Raw genomic sequence first — 20,320 nt, 5'->3', positions numbered from 1 at the left:
TCTCCTTCAGAAGACTGTGGACAAAAACCAGCCCCAAAGCTCAGTCAGGCTGGAGAACATCCCCATCCACATCTGTGTCCCCTCGCCCTGCGACTCCCAAGAGCATCGCCGGAGGATCCTGCCCCCACCGTCATTTTCGCCCGTGACCTTCAGCTCAGCGCGTCCAACTGGCTTCTTTAAACAGAAGCGTGGGGAGAAAGGGAAATGTCTCTGAGATGGTGTGGAAAAGGGCAGGAGGGGGTGGGCTGTGAAATATTAGACCGGTTCAAGTCTGCCACTTAATCCCAGCGCCATTCCGACGGGAGGGGGGACGCGGGAGAAAGCCGGCGAGCCGAGCCCAGGCGCGGCGCCGGTCCCGCTCCCTGGGACAGCACGCTGGAGGGGTGGCACAGACAAAGCCTTAAATCATATCAGGCTTAAGTAGGTCTGAGAGGCAAACGAGCAAATTCATCGTCTGCCGTGAAACGAGGAGCGTTTAAACTCCCGGGGTGGAGCTCACGTGGGGCACCAAACAGTGGAAGACGTTGAGCAAACAGCTCTGAAGGGAAGATGCAAATTTGGAGCTCAATAAAAATACCTGGATGAGATTATGCTATTTCCCATCAAATCTGTGGACCTCTGTGATGTCCCGGCTTCAGCAGGGCTTAAGGCTCCTGCAGGCGTTTAAGCTCATGCAGTGGTTAGTTAAGATCTTTTGGGGGGGGAATTAGACCAGACAGAAGTCCATTAAGGGAAAAAAATATTAAATAACTAAAACCTGCTTAATCACCAGGACAAAAGCATTCACATTTTTCCAGCTGCAGCTTTAGTCACCGAGGCTAAGCAAAGTAAGCTGCTTACTATTAAATCAGAGGTCTCTTTTGTTAAGGCTGATAGAGCTATTCTTTAACACAAAACTCAATTTTTGTGGGGAAAGTCATCAGAAAATATATGTTCTTTGACACCGAGGAAGTCAACTGTTCCTTTGAGGATCAAGCAACATTCTGCAGGAGCGACAGATTTGGGGAGAAACGCTGGTGAAGATTTAATTAAAAAAAAAAAAAAAAAAAAAAATCATGATTTCGCTAAAATTTGGGAGAGAGAAAATCTGGCAAAGCTTCCTGTTAACCAATTACTGCAATTTTCCAAGACGAATTTTTGCAACAGGTGGCAAACATAAAGCCTCAAAACGCTCTGACCTTCCCCTTTTCCCATCCAGCTGCTTGCTCAGACGCGGAGGTCAGGGGGAAACCCCCCCGTGCGCCGACTTCAGCGCTGGCAGCTCCTCCGAGCATCCCCGGCTCCTGCCACTTCGATTTCATTTTATTTCGGAAAAACTGTCTCTCTCCCTTCGCTGAGCGCTCTAATTCACATTTCTGTTGTCAGGCGTCCTACGTGGCAATTCTACATCGCTAAAAGACGCCCTTCCAAGATGTTCTATCTCACGGGGGCTTGGCTTGGATGTCAAACGCCAAGAGAAAAAGCTCTTCCCAAGCCCCGGGGCTTTCCTACCGACCCTGCTCGGGATTTGGGTGCGGGAGCATCTCGGTACCTGGTGCAGCTTGGCGAGGACGGGGCCGGTCCTCTCCTTCTCCTCGTATTTCTCCACCTTGGACTGCAGGCGCTTGTAGTCCTGCAGCGTTTGCTCCCGTCTCTTCACTGCCATGTTCAGGCTGGGGAACACGCTGCTGAACCTGGGGAAAGGACGGGAAAGGGGTTTTTGGGTGGGAAAGCTTGGTCGGACGCAGCATCCAAGGCAACGTCCCAGACAAAAGTCCCCAAATAATTCAGGATTCAGAACCAGCGGTTTCAACAAAGCCAGTTCCAAACACGGAAGCTTTCGTTGCAATCTTTCAGGAGGCTGGAAGAAAGGATTAAGTGATACAGAAAGCTTTGCAGAGCCTCGCCAGGGTGGGGTGTTTGAGAGGAGAGCTAGAAGCACATGCTTGGGTTTTTTTGTGAAGGTCAGTTCATGTGCCTAAGGGTGTGTTTTTAAATAATAATAATAAAAATCGAGCCAATTTTGCAAAGCCTGGTAAAAGTACTTTGAAGGTCCCAACCTGCTTCTGACTTCTCCTGCCAGCCCTTATGCTTTTACCATTAGTTCTTTATTTTTAACAGTTTTCCCCCTCTCTTCCAGCTGCTGTATTCAGGAACATGGAGAGCTGCCTTATCTGGGACGGGGGGGACGGAAGCTGCTGCAGAAAACAAAGCTGTTAACTCCACCGAGCAAACCAAAGAGAGAAAAATAAACAACTTTTCCCCCATATAGAGTTAGCTAATGTGGCATTTCCCCAACACCGTGTTTGGAAAGGGAATGAGCAGGCAGAGGAGTTGAATCAAAAGTTCGGGAAAAATAAACATGAAGAGCAAAGTAAATATTAACTGCAGCAGCCTTTGCTTTTTCAGGCAATTTCTGGGGTTGCAAGCCCCGGCCTGCCGTACAGCCAGGCTTGCCCAGCTGAAGAGGAGCTCTGTACCCCACACAGAAGGATTAACAGCAGCCAACAATTAGCCAGGCTACGGGAAGATTCATATTATTAAAATGTGTTACAAATTGAGGAAACATGAACATCTGACGGCAAAGACAAGAGAGAATATTTTTGAACGCGACAGAAGAGGGAAAGCCAGAAACTGGAGCGTTGCTCTTGTCTCCCAAATTTCAGTAAATCAAATTATACCAGTGGGGACTGCTCTGGTGCTGGGCAATGGGTTCGTATGAAATGGGTCACCCTACCTCCAGACATATTAATTTCATCTCCACAAATTATAGGGTCATTTTGAAGGGGCCAAAGCCAGGAACTGGTTGTGAAAAATGTGTCTAAACAGCCCGGTGATGATTTTCACTTCAGAGAGGCAAGTAAACAGCTTTCTGATCTCTTTAAATTGAAAAAAAAAAAAAAAAACCCAAACCCACCCTATAATCCAGGCTGGGGGGCACATTAGCAAAAAGAAAAACACAAATCGCACTTTACGACTGTAATTTGCTTTAGATGTAATCAGATGCAGAGCTAATGCAGAGGCATTAGGGTTCAAACAAAACCACGGGCGTTCGCAGCCCTGCACAGCCACTCCATCCCCTATTAAAATCTCATTTTCCGCCGCCATGCTCGCCCCGGAGGGTGCTAATGTGCCAGACCAGCGGGTGCAGAGGCAAAGCTTTTGTCCCCGAGCCTTACCAGTTTGCAAAGGGCAAATGCCAAAAGCGAGGGGGGGAAGGGGAAACATTTGTGTTCGAGCATTTGTGTTCAAGCATCCCTCGCCCAGGTGGTGACCCGGGGATGCGATCTTGCAATCCCGCTGCCCCGGGGATAACCAGGGCCGGGCCGTGCATGGCCAGCCAGGCTTCTTCTGTGCCCACCCGCTGAGATCCTCCCTCTGCCCGAGACTGTTGCAGCCGGGGCCGCGGCACGAGGAACAACCTGCAAAAGTCATCAGGGAGCTCGCCCAGCGTCACCCTGCCGCCCAGCTGCCCGCGCACGGATCAGATGCTGCTGCCCTGACATTGCTTTTTATGGTAACCTTCACACACAGCTCCCTATTATATTTAAATGCCTCGGTGGCTTACACGTCCTGGCTGTGCCGGCCTCCAAGCGTGGACTCACCATCTCCTGGGCTACGGGCTGCTGCTAAAATACCTCCTCCCTCTCCATAAGGTCCAAAAATACGCCGTGAGAGGGCTAGGGGAATAGCGATGGGCGGTAAGGACCGCACGGAGGAAGGGAAGGGGGGTCCCCAGGTTGGGGGTTCTCCTCGGTATAAAAGCACAGACGTTCCTTGCCAACGGCGCACACACAATGTCAGCAGCTTGCGGTTGCAGCTTCTGCAGAAATTTCTCCCAATTATTAACAAGCTGGCAACGGAAAGGAAGGATCCCGTCAGGCCAGCAGCCCTCAGCTTTATTTTTGCGTTATATCCCTGACGGGGCGGGTTTGGTAACGGCACACAACCTCTTACCTCTCTCCAAAAGCAGGGCAGGAGCAAATTGCAGCTCGCTAAAGGGCTACGGGGGGACGAGCCGAGCTGCTCCTCAGCAACACTGCTGCTCCCTCCACGATGTGCCTCCAGGCTTGGGAAACATCTGAGGAGACGGGCCCGGGGCTGGGAAATCCTCCCCTCCCCTGGTCTGCGGGGAAGCTGTGCCCCAAAGGCTGAGCCGGGGTTGTCCCCTCCGGGGCTGCCAAGCCACCAGCGTGGCCTGGATGGGGCTGTCACTGCCCGCCCATCCGACAGCTCTTGGAAAACCGCTCCCCAAGAAGGTGCCTCAAAAGTAAACCTGGTGCCAGTACCCAACACTAGCTTTTAAAGGGCGTTTTTCTGATGGCCCAGCTTTTGAGACTCTCTCATGCTCGACATTTCCACGGTGCTCGTACATTAAAAGAGCCACGAGACACCAGAGAATTAGCACGCAGCCATTTACATCTTCCAAACTCGCTACCGCAGGGGAAGAGCAAACCCTTTAGCTCAGAAACGCAGCAAGTGAGAACGCAGACGACGATCAGCGACACAGTTTCCATTTACTTTGAAGTTAAATCTGGCTTTTAAAAGGAAAAAGGCTTGATTTTTTTTTTTTTTTCCCCCCCCGTTTTTGTTCCTAGTATCAACTCGGCGCGATTTTGCAGCCCGTAATGGAAGGACACTGTACTCCAGCAGCGCTTTAAAAAAATATCTACAACGCTGGATCTGAAGAGGCTGTTACTGTGTAGGCACAGCAACTACTGTCTCACAAGGACTTTTAATGCATAGATTATACGCTGCATTTCAGAGGGAGGGAGGGGCAGCTCAGCTCTACAAGCTGCCGTTAATAAAACGCACCATGCCAGCTCCTTGGCCCCAACCCCCCTTCCCACAGCTCTGGTCGGGTGCCCCAGGTCCAGCCTGGGTGCTGGGAACATCAGCGTTAAGTGATGGGTTGCTGAGGGATGCGCACGGGAGGGGCTCAAACCACCCCACCCTCCCCCCCCCAAGATGCTCGAGGGGTTTTAAGGGCTGTGAGAAGCAAAGTTGAAAGCCACAGGTGAGCAGCAAAGCGGCGTGGGGATTTCTAAATCGCTTGCAAACCCCCACGTAGCAGCTGAGGTTGCCTCGGTGCGGTGGTCCTTCAGCCACGCTCCTCCAGACACCTCCAGCGTGCCCACCGAGCTCTCCCTGTGCCCACCAAGCTCTCCCCGTGCCCACTGAGCTCTCCCCATGCCCACCAAGCTCTCCCTGTGCCCACCAAGCTCTCCCCGTGCCCACTGAGCTCTCCCCGTGCCCACCGAGCTCTCCCTGTGCCCACCAAGCTCTTCCCGTGCCCACCGAGCTCTCCCCATGCCCACTGAGCTCTCCCTGTGCCCACCGAGCTCTCCCCGTGCCCACTGAGCTCTCCCCGTGAGCCACCTGGCTTAATTTTCACGCAGGATTAGCTCAGCTCAGGCAGGGAAGGATGCTCCTTCCTTGGACTGATCTGGATTGAGGCAAAGCCGCCTCTGGCTCCTGAAGGAATTACTCCGTGTGAATTCCCTATTAACTCAGCAGCCCTGAAATTCCCCCCAGAGTCCGGAAGTCCTGCCCAGGTTTTTCCCCCTGTGTGTACAGAAATATGATCTCAAGCCAAGTGCCAGGGGTGGTAAACACCCACGAAGGCTGATAGGGAGATACGGGCTCCCTCCACTGCCAAGTTATTCTGATGACTTAATAAATCGCTGCATTTCACATGTCACCCCAGTGTCTTCATATCTCATATATCTCAAATATCTCATGCATGTTATTTACAAATGCTCCTCATGGAAAGCCTGGCAGAAAGGCCATCTAGAGCCCCCAGAAGCTGCTGACATCCACAAACACATCCCTCAGTCTCCCAAGCCCTGCAAGAACAACTCCATGAGGATCTCAAATCTTTACCAGAGCCTTTGGCTAAGCACCGCAAACCCTCCTGGCAAGGGGCGAGGGACAAGGACTGTCATTAGTTTCACGGGTGGCGAGCAACATCCAAACACCATCAGCCACTCTGGAAATGAAATCCCAACAACTGAACACGGAATTTTTTAGCAGGACCAGGGGAACCTCAGGGGCGAAGCCTGGTTGTTTCACCCATCCGTTCCTGCCGCACGCGGAGCCGGGGCAGCGATTCCTCCTGCTGCAAAGCGCTCCGAGGAGCACCACGCCGAGCCCTAGAGCAGACGTGGGCATTTCTGGATGAGCCCAGCACCATCCCCCTCCGTACGCTCCACCCTGACCCCGCTTTCGTAGGGGATGAGAGGGGCTGACAGCCGTAACCCACTCACAAACCCCCAGGACCGCCCTCTGTTACTCAATACTTTCGTTTTTAACACGAAGAAAAGAAAGCTGAAGCCGACTTAAAGAAAATTAGGTGGGTAGGATGCTAAAAGCACAGAGCAGGAGTGAAGGTAAAACAGCAGCACGGGGCATTATAGCCACGAAAGCAGCTTGCAGAATAAGCCGCCGTTGTTCCCTGTCACTTTTTAGGCAAGGCTGCTGAGAGGGGATTACAATACAGGCAGCATAAGAGGAGCAGGTGAGGGGAGATACACAGGGATAACTAAAAGAAAACACAAATTACTGTCTCCCCGCTCCGGTGGGGCGGGGGGAGAGAGGAATGTATTGGTGAACTCCTCTTAGGATGACAGTTTAGCCCTGGGAAAAAAAAAAAAAAAAAAAAAAAAAAATCACCCGATTCTCTGAATTATAAATCATGCTGCCACCTCGTCTCCACGCCAGCCACCCATCAGCTTCCCATAATTAAAGGACGGGGCTGGAGAGACACTGCCACGGAAGATGAAAGTGCCACCAGGATTCCCGTCGCTGCCGGATTCGTTAGTCAGCCCGGCTGACAAGCCTGGTGCTTGAAAATTGAAAACTCCTCTCCATCTCTGGTGGGAGGCTGCCGGCGAGGGGCTCGCCGTGGGGATGCTTGAGGAGTGGGCCCATCCTGTCGCCTCCCCGCCTGCAGCAAGGCCCCCCAGCAGCCTGCCTTCTCCCCTCCCTCTCCGTCCCCGCTGCTCGCCCCGCGGCTCCCTCCAACCCCCATTTTTAGCGTCAGCAAGGCAAAGTGGGGGCTTGGGCTTTGGCGCAGGGAAAAAAGAACGGTAAAACTTTTATTTCCCCCCCCCCCCCCCCGTTCGCAAGTGTCTCGAGCGCTCTTGTTGGCAGCCCCACGAGCTAGGCTGGCATGCACGGGCGCTCTTCCCTGTGGCATTATTTTAGGGACAGCAGGATGACGAAAGCGAAAGGAAGCGGACAGGACCTGCGGCTGGCATCGGACAGGGGGAAAAGGAATAACAGAGTTGGGGAGCATCAGATTCGAGAGAAAGCGGCGGTGGACGAGACGAGGGGGAAGTTCGGAGAGGCACAAGGACGAGGCCGAAGCATCTGGGCTATGTTCGGGGATGCCTGCCATTCCTCAGCCCGTGCCCACACGTCCGCCGTGGGCCCGTCCACCCACCAGGAAGGGGGGGAAATTAAAACCAGCCCTTCCGACTGGAGCGAAAAGGAACAGAAATGAAGAGGACGGGACAAAAAAGCGGCGAGCTGGGGATTAGGCTGAGAGCCCCGCGCGGCGGGAGGGGGCCAGGCAGCCATGTGGCTAGCTTTGTGCACGAAATCCTCATTAGGGGCTCGTTAAGGACATGAAAGCGGCTTTTCCTGCTTCCGGACCCCGGCACCCCTGGGGCTGCTCACGGCCGGTTATCTGCTTCGGGCTGCCGGGAAGGAAATGCAGCTCGAGGGTTCATGTTAATGGCCGGGTTATGGGGGGGGGGGAAGAAGAAGAAGAAGATGATGATGAAGACCCCCCCCCCCCACGTGCTCCGTGGATGCCAAGCACCGGTTGCTATCGCCGGCAGATATTTGCTGACGTACGGCTCTAATTGAATTTACACCCCCCGGTCGGCTGCCAGGGGCTTTTGCACCTCTGGGACCTCCCGCTGTGCTGACACCCAGCCCCGGCTGAGGGCACCCAGGCGGCAGCACCCGTTGTGTCACCCCTGCCCAAGGGTCCCCCTGCCCCTGCAGCAGCCCCTCGGCTGCAGGAGCAGGACCGCCCGCCGAGCCAGGGTGGCCATGACGGCCCGACGCTTCAGACAGCTAGAGTTTGTTAAACCCAGACCCTGCGGCACTGAAAATCGGCTCCAAACGTGAAAGGCATTAAAAGCCTGTGAATCTCCAAACCACCTGGCTTATTTAAGCTGCTTCCTTCCTTAAATACTGACACCCAATACGTAACGCTGCGATGACGGTACGCAGTCCATCACCAATCCCTGACCCAGCCAATACACCTTGCTGCTCGCCCAAGCCAGAGGGAAGAACTGGAAGAGCGGAGTAAAAACCAGCTGTTTTTCCTCCCCCCTTGCCCCAAACCCGCCGATCTGGCGCGAATTTATGCAGGCATCTCCCAAAGAGGCGAGCAGATCCCTGCTGACCTTTCCCAGCCGCCCCAGCTCCTTGCCCAACCCGCACGCTAAAATATGCAATATTCTCACTAGAGCTCTGCTCCTTCCCTGAAGTTAAATGAGAGATTCCCAGCCAAGGGCTTCTTGGGGCTCAAAAAGCAAAACTCTGAATAACCCTGCGTCCCCAGAAGCAGAAGGATTTAAACAATACAAGCCTCCACCCTGCTCTGAATCTACTACTGCTTTCTTCTACACGGTTTAACAAATTCTCCAATATTTGTCCGAAATCTACTGTCTCTGGACAACTGGATGGAGATTTTGCTGCACATGTGCCTCTGATTACAATATATCACCGTTAATGATAATTGCCTGGATTATACTTATCTGTTTCTTTGGCTAATAAAGTATAAAAGACCACCAGTGAAGATGTAATAAAGTGCAGCTGTTGTAGCAAAAGCCTTTTTCTAGGTCAAAGCAAGTTTGGGAGAGGCTAGGGAGGACTGTCTCTGCGAGGGGAAGCAATACCTAACTGGAAATAAGAAGAGCTCCTCAAGGCAGCTTTCATTAATCTGAAACTTTTATCCTAGGAACGTTGCTGGGGTTTATCTGCCAGCAGGACGAGGGGAGGTGCAAGCCCTGCTTTTCTCTCCTGCATCTCATTAGCCTCAAAACGGACCCTTGGGCTCCTTAGAAATGTTCCTGGCTGCACGACTCGGCCATGCACGCACCTACGCTCGCGGAGAGTCAGAAAGAGGGAACGAAAAGAACATTTTTTGCCCGGCGTGGAGATGCAGCCTCTCCGAGCATGAAACATAAGCTCTTTAAGAGCACGCAGCAACCGTCTGCAGGTGCCAAAGGGCAGGAAGGGGAAAAAAAATACCATATTCAAGTCTAATGGAAATTTAGGAAGTTTGAGAGAATTGCCAAGGCTGGAAAGCAGCCAGGACACTGCAGTAAACACCCTTACGTTCAACCGAGGACTGGGCTGATAACCGGCGAGCTGAGCGTTACACCTTGTGAGACGAAACCTCCCGGGCACCAAGGAGGAACAAACCAACTGCCCCCGTGTCCTGCAAAACTCCACTATTTCCTCAGTATTTCCTTACGGCAGGAATAATAGGACGTGCTCTTGCATAGCTGCCTCAAACCCAAAGCAAGAGGAAAGGGGCCTTTCCCCTTCTGTACTGTCCGTGCTACGGCAGTGCACAAACGCAGAATCAGAGGTCGGTGGCGTGGGAATGGCTTTACTGTCTGTAATGAATGGCCCCATACACTGCCCAGGGATTAAAACACAGGGTGAAGTTTGCAGGGAGAGGTATTATTTTTCAGTTCATCAACCAACACAAGTTGGGGGGGGGGTGGAAAAAAAAAAAAAAAAAAGAGATTTCAGAGACACAAGCCCTTCTTCCAATTTTAACAGAATGCTGGAAGAAGAAGTTAATGTATCTTTCATGAGGACAATCTAGACAATAAGCAACACAATTCCATGGCACAAGCCTAGCATTTTTTTCTTTCGTTCTTTCTTTCTTTCTTCTTTTTTTTTTTTCTAAATAATCAAGAATTTCTGGTCATGGATAGACAACCAAGGTAAAACTTGACTCACCAAACATCCCCCAGATAGAAACACACTGTAACCTCATGTGCTAAGCAGTACGTGAGATTTTACTTTCAGATCTGTGCAGAAACAACAACTTTAAAAAAAAAAAAAAAAAAAACAAAAAACCAGCCTGTGTCAAACCTAAACTAAAATTGTTATTCAGCAATTTGCAACACTTACTGTCATATTAAAGTAATTTTATTTTATTTTCGCTCGCTTGCTCTGTTCTTGTAACAAAACAGCAAATCTCAGGATTTCAGGGGACATATGGTACGGCAACTGAAGCACTCCTTAAATGTTTAGGGGGTACAGCCTGTGACACTGGTAATGGCTGCTAATGCTGGTGGAAATTGTGCAGACAGAGGGGAATTGCACCAGATGAGACCGGGGTGATGAAGTTACCGCGGTGCCGAGGCGCGACCGAGTACTGACACGCTGCGCCGTCAGCAAGGGATGGGGGAAAACACGGAAACCCACTCCGAGGACGACAGTGCCAACAGCTCTGGCTCTCGCTCTCCCATAAGGATTTATTTCCAAGACCATCCACGGTCTGAAGCTTTGCCCGCAGAAGTTTGCAAGACCTTCTCCAGGGCCTGAGACATCCCGCCCTGGACCCGCCACCAGCCCAGGATGGGGGGTGCTGGTGTTTTTCTGTCCGTACTCCCCGCTGTCTAGCTACGATGGCTCTGCAATGTCTCCCTCCTTCCTGCATGGATATTTTATTTATAAACACAAAAGGACTTTCACTAAAAGCAAGCTTTTACTTTTTTATTTAGAAAACTTCCAAAGGGAAGAAACTTTTCTTCAAACAACCAAACGCTCACCCCCACTGACCGTGCCTGCAGCCCACAGGGGAGCTCCCCGGTTGATTTTTCTCCTTCAGCTGCAGCGAAGTGTTGGTAGTAACCAACACCTAAACAGAGAGGAGTCGAGTGCTTTAATGCACTCAGCACTACGCACCTCAGGCAATTCCTTGAAGTACAGATGAAGACATCTGGCAGGCTGAGGCACAAACCTCTTCGCCCTTGCCACCGGAGAAGAGAGTATGGACTCAGCTAAACCATCCCACCTCTCCGTGCCCCAGCTGTAAAGCACGGAGGTCGGCATTTTGTCACAGGGACGTGAACTATTACCTCTTTAGGAAGGGCTGATTTCTAACCTGGCAACGTCTCTTTCCCTGATACACATCCCTAAAGTACACAGCTATGACAAACACTCGATATGGCTCATAAGACAATGGTGGTACTTACTTTTTCAAAGGCTCTATGACGGTCTTTTGGATCTGATTCACCTGTTGAAAGCAAAAGGGATGATTATATGTCAGGACTGTTGAGGAAGCCTGTTTGCACAACGATACATGTTTGCACAGTGCCTACCATAGGATGATGCGGGCTTCTGAGCACAACCACAATGCCCTTTAGCCAAAAAACAGCAAATTTCTCCCATGCGCTCAGGATGAGCTGCGATCCTCAGTACAACCCGAGTCAGAAGAAGAGTAAGATTATAGAGAAACTCATGTGGGAAGCACCTTGGAGATGATGACAAAAAGGGAAAGAGGATCTGTCTGGGAGGACGAGATACCAACAGCGCCCCAGCACACCCAGGTCTCCCTTATTTCTATTCACCTTCTCCTGGTTGAAGGAGTCCATCCTCTTCATCGCTGTGTCAAAGGCCGTGACCATCTCCAGAAAGCTGGGCTCCTGTTCACACAGGGGGTTGGACAGCAGGTCCGAAGAGATTTTGACAGCCGACTTGGACATGGCTGTGGGCAACAGGAGCATGAGAAGGAAAGCGGAGAGGGTCACGTCTCAGCGGCTGCCCGGTGGGACAGCCACACAACCCCCTCATCGCCGGGGCTGGCACCCGCATCCGCGAAGGGCGATCGTGGGCAAAACTCAGGGACTTCAGCCACCGAGGGGGGATCTAGCACAACTTTCCAGGAAGATATTCGCCGGTGGTTGACAGAAAAGAAAGGAAGAGCCACCAATTCATTCACATAAACACCCAGAGAACTGTTTATATAAGTTAAGTCTGAACCACTCCGATCTACGGCTTGTGATGTTGCCAGAAATAATACCAGACTAACAAAAGCACTGTTCTCTTAAAAAAATGTAGATGGGTTTTTTTATACGTCTTTTCTCGACAGACTATTAAGTGTCACTCTCAGTCTCACTACAGCTCTTCCACAATGAGAAAAATCACAGTCCATTAAGTCTTTCAAATGGCTTTACAAAAATATATATTTGAAGTGGATTTAGTGCTGGTGGAAAAGGACCAGACTGACAGGACTGGAAGACAAGGTTTCTCTTTTGCTCTCAAAATAGGCACTACACAAGGAGCAGAGACGCAAGCTGGCTAAGCACTTTCCCTCAATGAGTCTAAATTTTCTGCCCATGGAGACCAACCCCACAAGCCAGGGGAAAACGCAAAGGCTGAAGTCTCTTGAGACCCTGAGACTGCCACCAAGAAATCCAGAAACACCAGGTCACACTCCGACGGGCTTCGGTTCCTGTCTCGCTGAGCACTTTTGCTTGTTTTCCATCAGACACGCCTCTCTTCCTATCCAAACACTCGGTCTTCAAAGGGAAAATTAAATCCCTATGACAGGACCATTACAAAAGAGCGAGAAAATAGCTAAGGTACAGAATGGAAAAAAAGATGAATAAAAAGGCAAGCATCAATACAAATGGGAATAAAGAAGAAGAAAAAAAGTCACGGGTACTAAAAAAAAAAAATGTTCTTTTTCGTCAGCACTGTTGCTGGAAGTTATTCCAGTTTAAGATCAGAAAGCCAGATGCTTGAGCCGTGCTACAGATGAGCTTTGGAAAGACTCCTACTGTACTCACTCAGATATTAAAAGTTAAAGTCATCTGAATAATGGGGCTTAAGATCATAAATCAAGGGGTTAAATATTCTGATTTAAAGGTTACACACAATTATACAGAGAGCTCAGAAGCTAAATAGCTGGGAAGCTCAATGCAGAACGAGACGCGGACTACAGAATAACAAAGCTACCGTATCCGTCTATTATCCAAACATTAAGGGTTTAGGCATTTAAACCTTTAAACAGATGGGATATAATCCATATGTGTGACCACATCTGAGGAAGGATTTCTGCCAAAATGGGACGGAGTTAAGAATGGCAGAGCTCCTTCAGCTGGAAGAAAAATTAGTTTCCCTTCATAAGGAGAGGATTGAGAGTGGACTGGAGCGAGAGGAGCTGCTGCGAGCAGTGGGGTCACGCCGAGGGGCCAGAAACAGGCACATCGCTGCCGTGGGAGAGGAGGGGAGAGCAGAGCAGAGCCTCGCCTGCCCCTCGGGCCGGGCTTCAGGAGGGTCTGTACTGCACTTCGCTCATAAAGCGTGCAGGACGCAACTCCAATTCAAGGAAGCGATTTTAGAGAGGCCCTGCTTGTTTAAATCACGATGCAAGTAGCGGAGAACAGCCAGGCACGCTCCGGAGAGCAACACTGAGCCCCGCTGACCCAGCGGGCTGCCTGCACCTCAATTCAAAAGGAGAGCTTTGGTCTCCAGTTAAAGAACCTCCTCCTGCTCCTTGAGATCGTATGTGGTTTGGAAGGAGGGTGGGGAAGAGGGTTAGTGATCTTTAGCCGTAGTACAGAGCGTGCTGCTAATAACCCAACCGCTGTTCCCAGCCATGCTGCTGCAGCTGGGGGGGGCCACGGCCGAGCCTCGCAGGAACATTTTCGTGCAGAGGGAGGAATCGGTCTTGTGCTGAGCTGAGCCTTTTTTGGCAGAAGGTGGAGACTCGAGCCACCAGGTCCGGTTTGCTAGGGAGTGTTTGCAGGCGGTGAATAATCAACCCCCTCGGCGCAGAGGTACAGTGGAAGAAATAAGACACTCGGGAGGACACAACAACGCTGATGCACTGCCATCCTCGTCGGATATGGGGGCTGGATGTTGGCTGAGCAAGCACAGCTTTCTCCTCTCGGGACTGGGCACTGCCAGGTGAGGAAAGCAGTCCTCAGCACTTGATCGGACCTACCTCCTTTTCCTTCGCCCATCCCTCACCGGACCACATTCAAAATCTTCCCTTACACTCATGATTTCATGCCTTTAAATGAGAAATCAGATCTTACTGGATCTGGCCAAGGCTCATTTGTGACTCTGCCATGTAGCAGAACGGAAAAAGAAAGTCCTCCCACAGCTCCTCCGGGACTTGAAATGCTCCATATAAACAACGCCCACTGCAAGGGAGGGGAGGGGAATCCTTAACAAGGAAAAACTTACCAAGGATCCCTGACAATGACCAGAGTCCCCAGAAAGGGCAGTTTTCACCCCGGAAAGGAGTCCTGGCAGCGCCGGGTACTGATGCCTTTCCCAGCGCTCCCCGCCCCTGTGCAAGCACACGCACGTGCCAGCACCGTGCTGGGAAGGGTGGGAGAACGCGGGCGAGAGATGGGATCCGTGTTTATGTCTGGCAATATCCGAGCGTGCACACACACATACGCGCAGGTGAGAGCCTGTAGCATGGGAAGCCCCAAATTTGCCAGCCCTCCCGCTGGCAGAGCGCCCCGTGGGGCTCCTTCCCACTCCGCTGCCCCTCCGTGAACCCAACTCCCACGGGACGAGTGTTGGACCAGTCCGGCCCGTACCTGTTTGCACTGGTGCATCTGCCTTGGCTCCGGAGCCACGGGGGCCCGGTACAAACAGGGACTACTCCAAACCACACGCTGAGAAAAGCCATCTGTGTTTAAAACAGCTCTTTGCTGCATGTTGCTGCCCTGCTCGGTTCAAAAACCGGCATCCAGAATCCACTTCTCCCAGCTCCCCCTCCACCAGGTCGCTCCAGCTCCTCCCTCCCATCCCCAATCAGAGCCCGCGCCCCGTGCTGTGGTCACACCAGTTCCCTTCTGGAGAAGCTACGAGGGGAGCGGGCAGGGGCTGGCGTGCCTCGGGACAGGACACCTGCAAGGCAGATGTCACCCCGCGCAGGCAGCTGCGGCGGTGCACGCAGAGATGACTTGTTCGTCGCTTCCGACATCGCCCGCCGCCACGGGGTGAAGCCAAAGCAAGCAACGGGCAGGGTTATTCCCGAAGGAGAGCTGCGAGGTCAGCAGCTGGGATGCGAAACACGCGCAGCGATGCCGGCGTGGTGCCCCCCCCCGCCCAGAGCCCCGTCCCACCTTCCTTTGGCTCCGGACAGCACAAGATGCCCTCGACTGAAGTAGGTGAGTACGCAATAGGCTCAGCTGGAGACTGCTCCTGCCTGTCTAATATGAGAACCGGAATAATTACGCCTATTTTTCGGTTGCAGAAACTGAGGCAAAGAGAAGAAAGTGAGTTGTCCAAGGCCACAGAGCAAGCTGCTGCTCAAGAGATAGGGACTAAGCCCGTAACATACTTTCTGTTCCCTTGGTTGAGATACTGCTCGGCAGCCCTCATGCAGATGGCCTTGTAACTAAGCAAACTGAGTGGGACTGAGATCTAGATTTGTTTTCCAGACTTGTCACAGATTACTCATGTGATCTTGAGAAAGTCACTTCATCTCTTTGTGGCCAAGTTCACAGTCTATGTATCCTACAGTCACATACCCAAGTCTGCATCTGTGCTTTTCTTCATATCCTTCTGAAGTTTTTTGGTCTGATCTTCCAATCTGAAAGATGGGAGAACAAGGCAAAGTCTGAATCTTGGAAAGAAACAAACCGAAGTGTATCATACGTGCAACAAATCATTTACGGGCTGAATATGCTGGCTTCTGTTGTGAGTTAAAAATATCCAGGCAAGGCTTTACGAAGTTCAGTGCTGCTCAACCTTTTCTGGTTGTTTTCAGATGGTTTTCAACCTTTTCAAGTTGGTGATTTCTAATTCAAAGGCACATATTTTCTTAAGTCCTCACACTTACCACAAATGGCAAAGCCAAATGCTTCCAGATGATAAGTGTGAGCTTATGTGACACAGTCAGTATGGTAAAACCAATATTTGTTGTCAGAGGTGTTGAGCTGTTTGGTGACCCTCCAGTTTTCTGGCAATTTTACACTCTTTACTTTATAGCTGCCATAATCTGCGAACCTCAACCCCACTGCAAATACTTCTTAGGACACCTTTGAACACCCAGCCACCAGAGAAACTCTGAAGAATGAGAAATTACAGGGCAGAGACTGATTTGCTGGGAAGAGCATAACTGGCTAAAATTTCCTGGGAAGATGCAAGAAGCGGGCACAACAGAAAAGCATGCTGCTGTTCCTGTTTTACCAGTGTGGTTGATACTTACTGCTGAAGCTTTCCATATTCCCTTTCAAAGTCTCTCTCCACCTGTAGAAAGAAGAGATGGAAATCAGCTCAAAGGTACTGCAGCAGAGCCTGGAGTGGCAACTACCTGTGCGGGGGAAACCTGTCCTCAGGAAATGCCTACGTGAACCCAGGGAAGCGTAAGCTGCGTCTGTAATGGGAGTTACGCTTCAAAAGTAAATGAGGTCTTGGTTTGGTTTTTTTTTTGTTGTGCCTCCAGACTCTCCCAGAGCAAAAGACACTGCCACACCGGCTGCGTCAGCTCCTTCCTAGGATGTGCTCCAGCACAGGAGCTGGAAGCTGACAGAGCCGAGGGGAAATGCCTTAAAAGCAGCGAGGTGGCACCTCAGCACGCTCTGACCCGGGCGCCCAGCGCTCAGCTCGGGGCTGGCGGGGGACAAATCTGCTTTCCCCTCCCGAGGCTCGCTCGTCCCCGGAGCCGAGAGGAGCTGCTTCTCCTCCAGCGGCACGCTGCCAAGGACCCCTGCGGTGGCTCTGCCACGCTCCCACCCAGCCAGCCGCTCTCTCCCTCCCCATCCTCAACAGGGTGGGTTTTCTCCCCCCAAGCCCCTCCAGCCCTCCAATCTCTGCGTTAATTGCCCCCTCGATGAGCTCCTTATTCCTGCAGTAGCTCCCTCCGATGAAACACTGGAGCAGCGGGCCGAGGGGACTGCGGCACCTCGCAAAGGGAGGAGAAACCTGGGCTGGCGAAGAGCACTGAGCTAAAGAACAGCCTTCTCCCGATGCTACATCAATGACTGCTTCCTCCTACTTGCTATCTGGCAGCAAATCTCCAGTGATACAGGATATTTTAAGGAACTTTCCTTCCATGCTGACTGTTTTAACACACACTTAAACATTCATTCCACACCTCGTCGACCAAATAAGCAAATGGATTTCAATTGACCAGCCAAGAGTAAATACATGCGCTTTTGTTGTCATGGGATCAAAACTGGGTTCATTTGTGTTGTCAAGCTACCATGCTATTAAGGAAATGCTAAGTGTTGCAAGCAGCCAGGACTAGAAGGATCCAAAGGTTTGTTCCAAATCTTCATGCTGTCCTCAGGATTTCAAACCCAGGCTTGATGTAACAGCATTATGCGAAACCAGAACGCTTAATAGGGACAGTTGCTTTTCAATCAAAATTGCTATTAAAAGACCAGTATTTTAAGACGGAGCCCAGTAATCCCAGTTTTCCTGAAACCTCCTCTCCTAAATAGCTTTTTGCTCTGCACTTTCAGATACTCTCGAGCTCTGCAGCCACGCGACCAGCCCGTTCCGAAGGCAGGCGGTGCCCGGGCGCAGCGAGCGTGCCGAGTCCCAGCCCCGTCCCCAGTGGACAGCTGTCCACACCATCAGCTCCCACCATCCGGGGGACGCAAGCTGGCTCTCTCCGCCGATGAAAAACCTCCACCCAGCTCCAACTCTCTTTCGTGCTGCTAAAAATGGTCGCTGGAGAACAGGCATGGAGCAGTGTGGGGGCAGCTCACACGACTTCTGCCTGGTTCACAGTTCTGCAGAAATCCGCAGCAGCTGGTGCCTGGAGGTCAGGTAACCAGCACATAGTAAAAATCACCCTCGATTTCTATGGCTGTTCCGGCTGCTAAAATAACTAGGGAGTATTGCACTCTATTTATATGCCTTATGTGTGAATTGTTTTGGTTGCAAACCAGAGAGGGTCGGGCACGACTCAAAAAATATGTCCTTTGAAGGCTGGTGGTATCCTTCCCCCTGGCATGGAGCTCCAGCCCTCTCCACGTCCGGGGGCTCTTCCTTGTGTCTGCTCAGCAATCCGTTCCTCCAAGAACCGGAGGGGTTTGCCCATGAAACGAAACTACCTGCAAAGATCCACGGCATCTGCCCCTCCCCTTTTGCTGTTAGATTCCCCCACTGCAATGAGCAGAGATGAGCAAAAGGCATCGCTGCCTGATGGATACGAAGGAAGGGAAACCTTCCCACTCTGCAACCCTCCGGGCAATGTGAACACGCATCACCTCCCCCCCCCCCCTCAAAAAAAAAAAAATCTTCCAGGGCTTCCAAACTTCCCCAAAACACCCAACCCGGTTTGCCCATGCGCTTTCTCCATTTGATCGAGGTGAATCTACAAGGCGGCACTTCAGCTGCCCGGCCTGACTCACAGCTCCAGTGCCATCGATGCAGAGACAGCTGCCCAAGGATTGCTCTTATTTTTCACGCCCACAGTAGCAACTGGCTACCAGTCATCGCAGTCTGCGGGCTGATGTAGCCCTCCCCATCATTGCTGCTCTCATGTGCATCGCAGGAGCCCAAATACATGACACAAGCAGCGAGCAGCGGGGCCCCCCGTGCTCTGGAGAGAGCCGACCTGCTCTCACGTGCTCCCACCGTGCAGATTTCCAGGCGGCAGCGACCGGCGGATCAGAGGAGTGCAAGGAGGACAAGCTGAGAGCAAGCCAAGTACATTTTGCAGAGTACACAGCAATTCCCGCTCCCAGTAGCTATCATCAATGGCTACACTTACAGCAAAAGGCTATGGATAGGATTATCACGTTAAGAGTAAAAAGAACAAGAAGTACAGGCAAGAAAATTACAATATCCTGAAGGGAAGCTTCCGTAATATTAAAATAATCCCACTTCTCTGCAGCCTCTTTCTGAAAACTCAAAATCAAAACGTGTTTCTGTATTGAACGCTTTTTCTTCTAGGCATATGGGCTAGTTAATGCAAGATTGCTCGTCTCTGAGTTTTTATTTAAAACTACATGAAGAACGATGAGTTCTTAAAAGCATTGAAATAAAATGACGCTCTTCTTTTTCACCCAGTTATTTTTGTTTGTAAACACTGGGCCTTCCACCCGCGATAACATCGCTCCTGCTCTAAGGGCAGTATCATAATCGACACCATGGTTACAAGACAACGAAGCAAGACCAAAGCCAATACTACAAAGAGATGGAAATAAGGGGCTGTGATGAACCTTCTTATTCCCCTGAGGTTAATTTCTTTTCCTGGAGGAGGAAGACGAGCTGATTTCTACATGTTCCAGTGGTCTCAGCCTCTTTGTGGGTCTCGGGGAAAAAGAGGAAAGCGTATGCTTCCTCCTCCCTCCTCTCCAAAAAGAAGAAACCCATATAATTAGGCCAGAAACTCTGCCATAACCTGAAACTTCTGCTGAGCTTTCGCCATCCCATCAAGCAGGAGGAGATTCAAGGCAAGTAACGTGGGTGAATATTCACCCTGCATCCGACAGCAGAGTCCTGAGCCAAAGCAGCGCTGCAGAGTGCAGGTGTATCTGGGACTTCACGGGCTTTGCCACCCAGCAAGCTCTCCAAATCCCCAGCTAGCAGGAAAGCTTTCAAGAAAGGCTGCTTAGGTGGCACGCTAAAAGGGAAAAGGATGCACCTCTGAGCCACAGAGACTGACTACATCCTTCTGAAGACTGAAGGAAGAGAGCGAAAATGAGGAAAATTATTTAACTGGCATCGCTTGAATTCACACCACCATTTCTGCAACGTTTACTCCACTATTTGGGGATTTCCAGCCCAACGGAAAGGTGCTGACGGCCGGCAGCTGCAGCGGAATCCTCCTGCTCATGGAGCTCCTCCGTCCGACATCCCCGGGGAAGGCAGAGCTGCTGGGATAAGTCAAGGGAGGGAGGCTTGGCAGGCGTGCGGGCCCCACAGCTCAGGTCTCCCCTCCCTGCCAAGCTGACTCACGCAAGGTTAGCCAGCGAGGAGGAGGAAGGCGAGCCATCTGAGTCAGCCCAGGCCAGAGCGCTGCTGAGGGAGCGAGGGAGGGAGGGAAGGAGAGAGGGAGGAAGGGGTGAAACCGGGGCGACGGGAAGGGGCTGTGCGCTGGGTTGTCCCATCCCAAGAGCCGGCCGGCTCCTCCAGCTTCCGACCCGGCTCCGTGCCCCGTGGGGACGCACGGCCTGCCCTTCTTCCCGGCTACCTGCCGGCTCGGATAACCCGAGCCCCGGTGAAGAGCAGGGTACAACCTCGGGGTGACGCGGATGAACTTCAGCAAGCTGGAGCTGCAAGAGAGCTCGGAAGGCGACGACAGCTCCGGTTCCAGCGTAACCTCGGCTCGGACCGAAGCTGTCCTGGGGGAGGGAAGAACATCTCTGCC

The 20,320-nt window shown here is 51.7% G+C and overlaps 1 protein-coding gene across 3 annotated transcripts in view; it reads right to left on the bottom strand.

The window, feature by feature from the left end:
• The window catches only part of BIN3 (bridging integrator 3), a 42,065-nt gene that overhangs the window by 7,753 nt on the left and 13,992 nt on the right, over positions 1 to 20,320 (bottom strand). For 2 of the 3 annotated variants that reach the window (XM_042801345.1, XM_042801347.1), the window contains 5 exons: positions 16,202 to 16,242; positions 15,522 to 15,583; positions 11,592 to 11,728; positions 11,217 to 11,257; positions 1,532 to 1,673 (listed from right to left, as the gene is read on the bottom strand). In XM_042801345.1, the coding sequence (XP_042657279.1) occupies positions 1,532 to 1,673; positions 11,217 to 11,257; positions 11,592 to 11,728; positions 15,522 to 15,583; positions 16,202 to 16,242 (423 nt within the window). Of the gene's footprint in view, positions 1 to 1,531; positions 1,674 to 11,216; positions 11,258 to 11,591; positions 11,729 to 15,521; positions 15,584 to 16,201; positions 16,243 to 20,189; positions 20,295 to 20,320 lie in introns of all 3 variants that reach the window. The other variant, XM_042801346.1, reaches the window with a different exon arrangement.

Source organism: Tyto alba, unplaced genomic scaffold (assembly GCF_018691265.1).
Source record: "Tyto alba isolate M040663 unplaced genomic scaffold, T.alba_DEE_v4.0 Super-Scaffold_34, whole genome shotgun sequence".
Classification (NCBI taxonomy): Eukaryota; Metazoa; Chordata; class Aves; order Strigiformes; family Tytonidae; genus Tyto; species Tyto alba.
The sequence above is the reverse complement of the archived record's forward strand: the minus strand, read 5'-3'. Positions and strand labels throughout refer to the sequence as shown.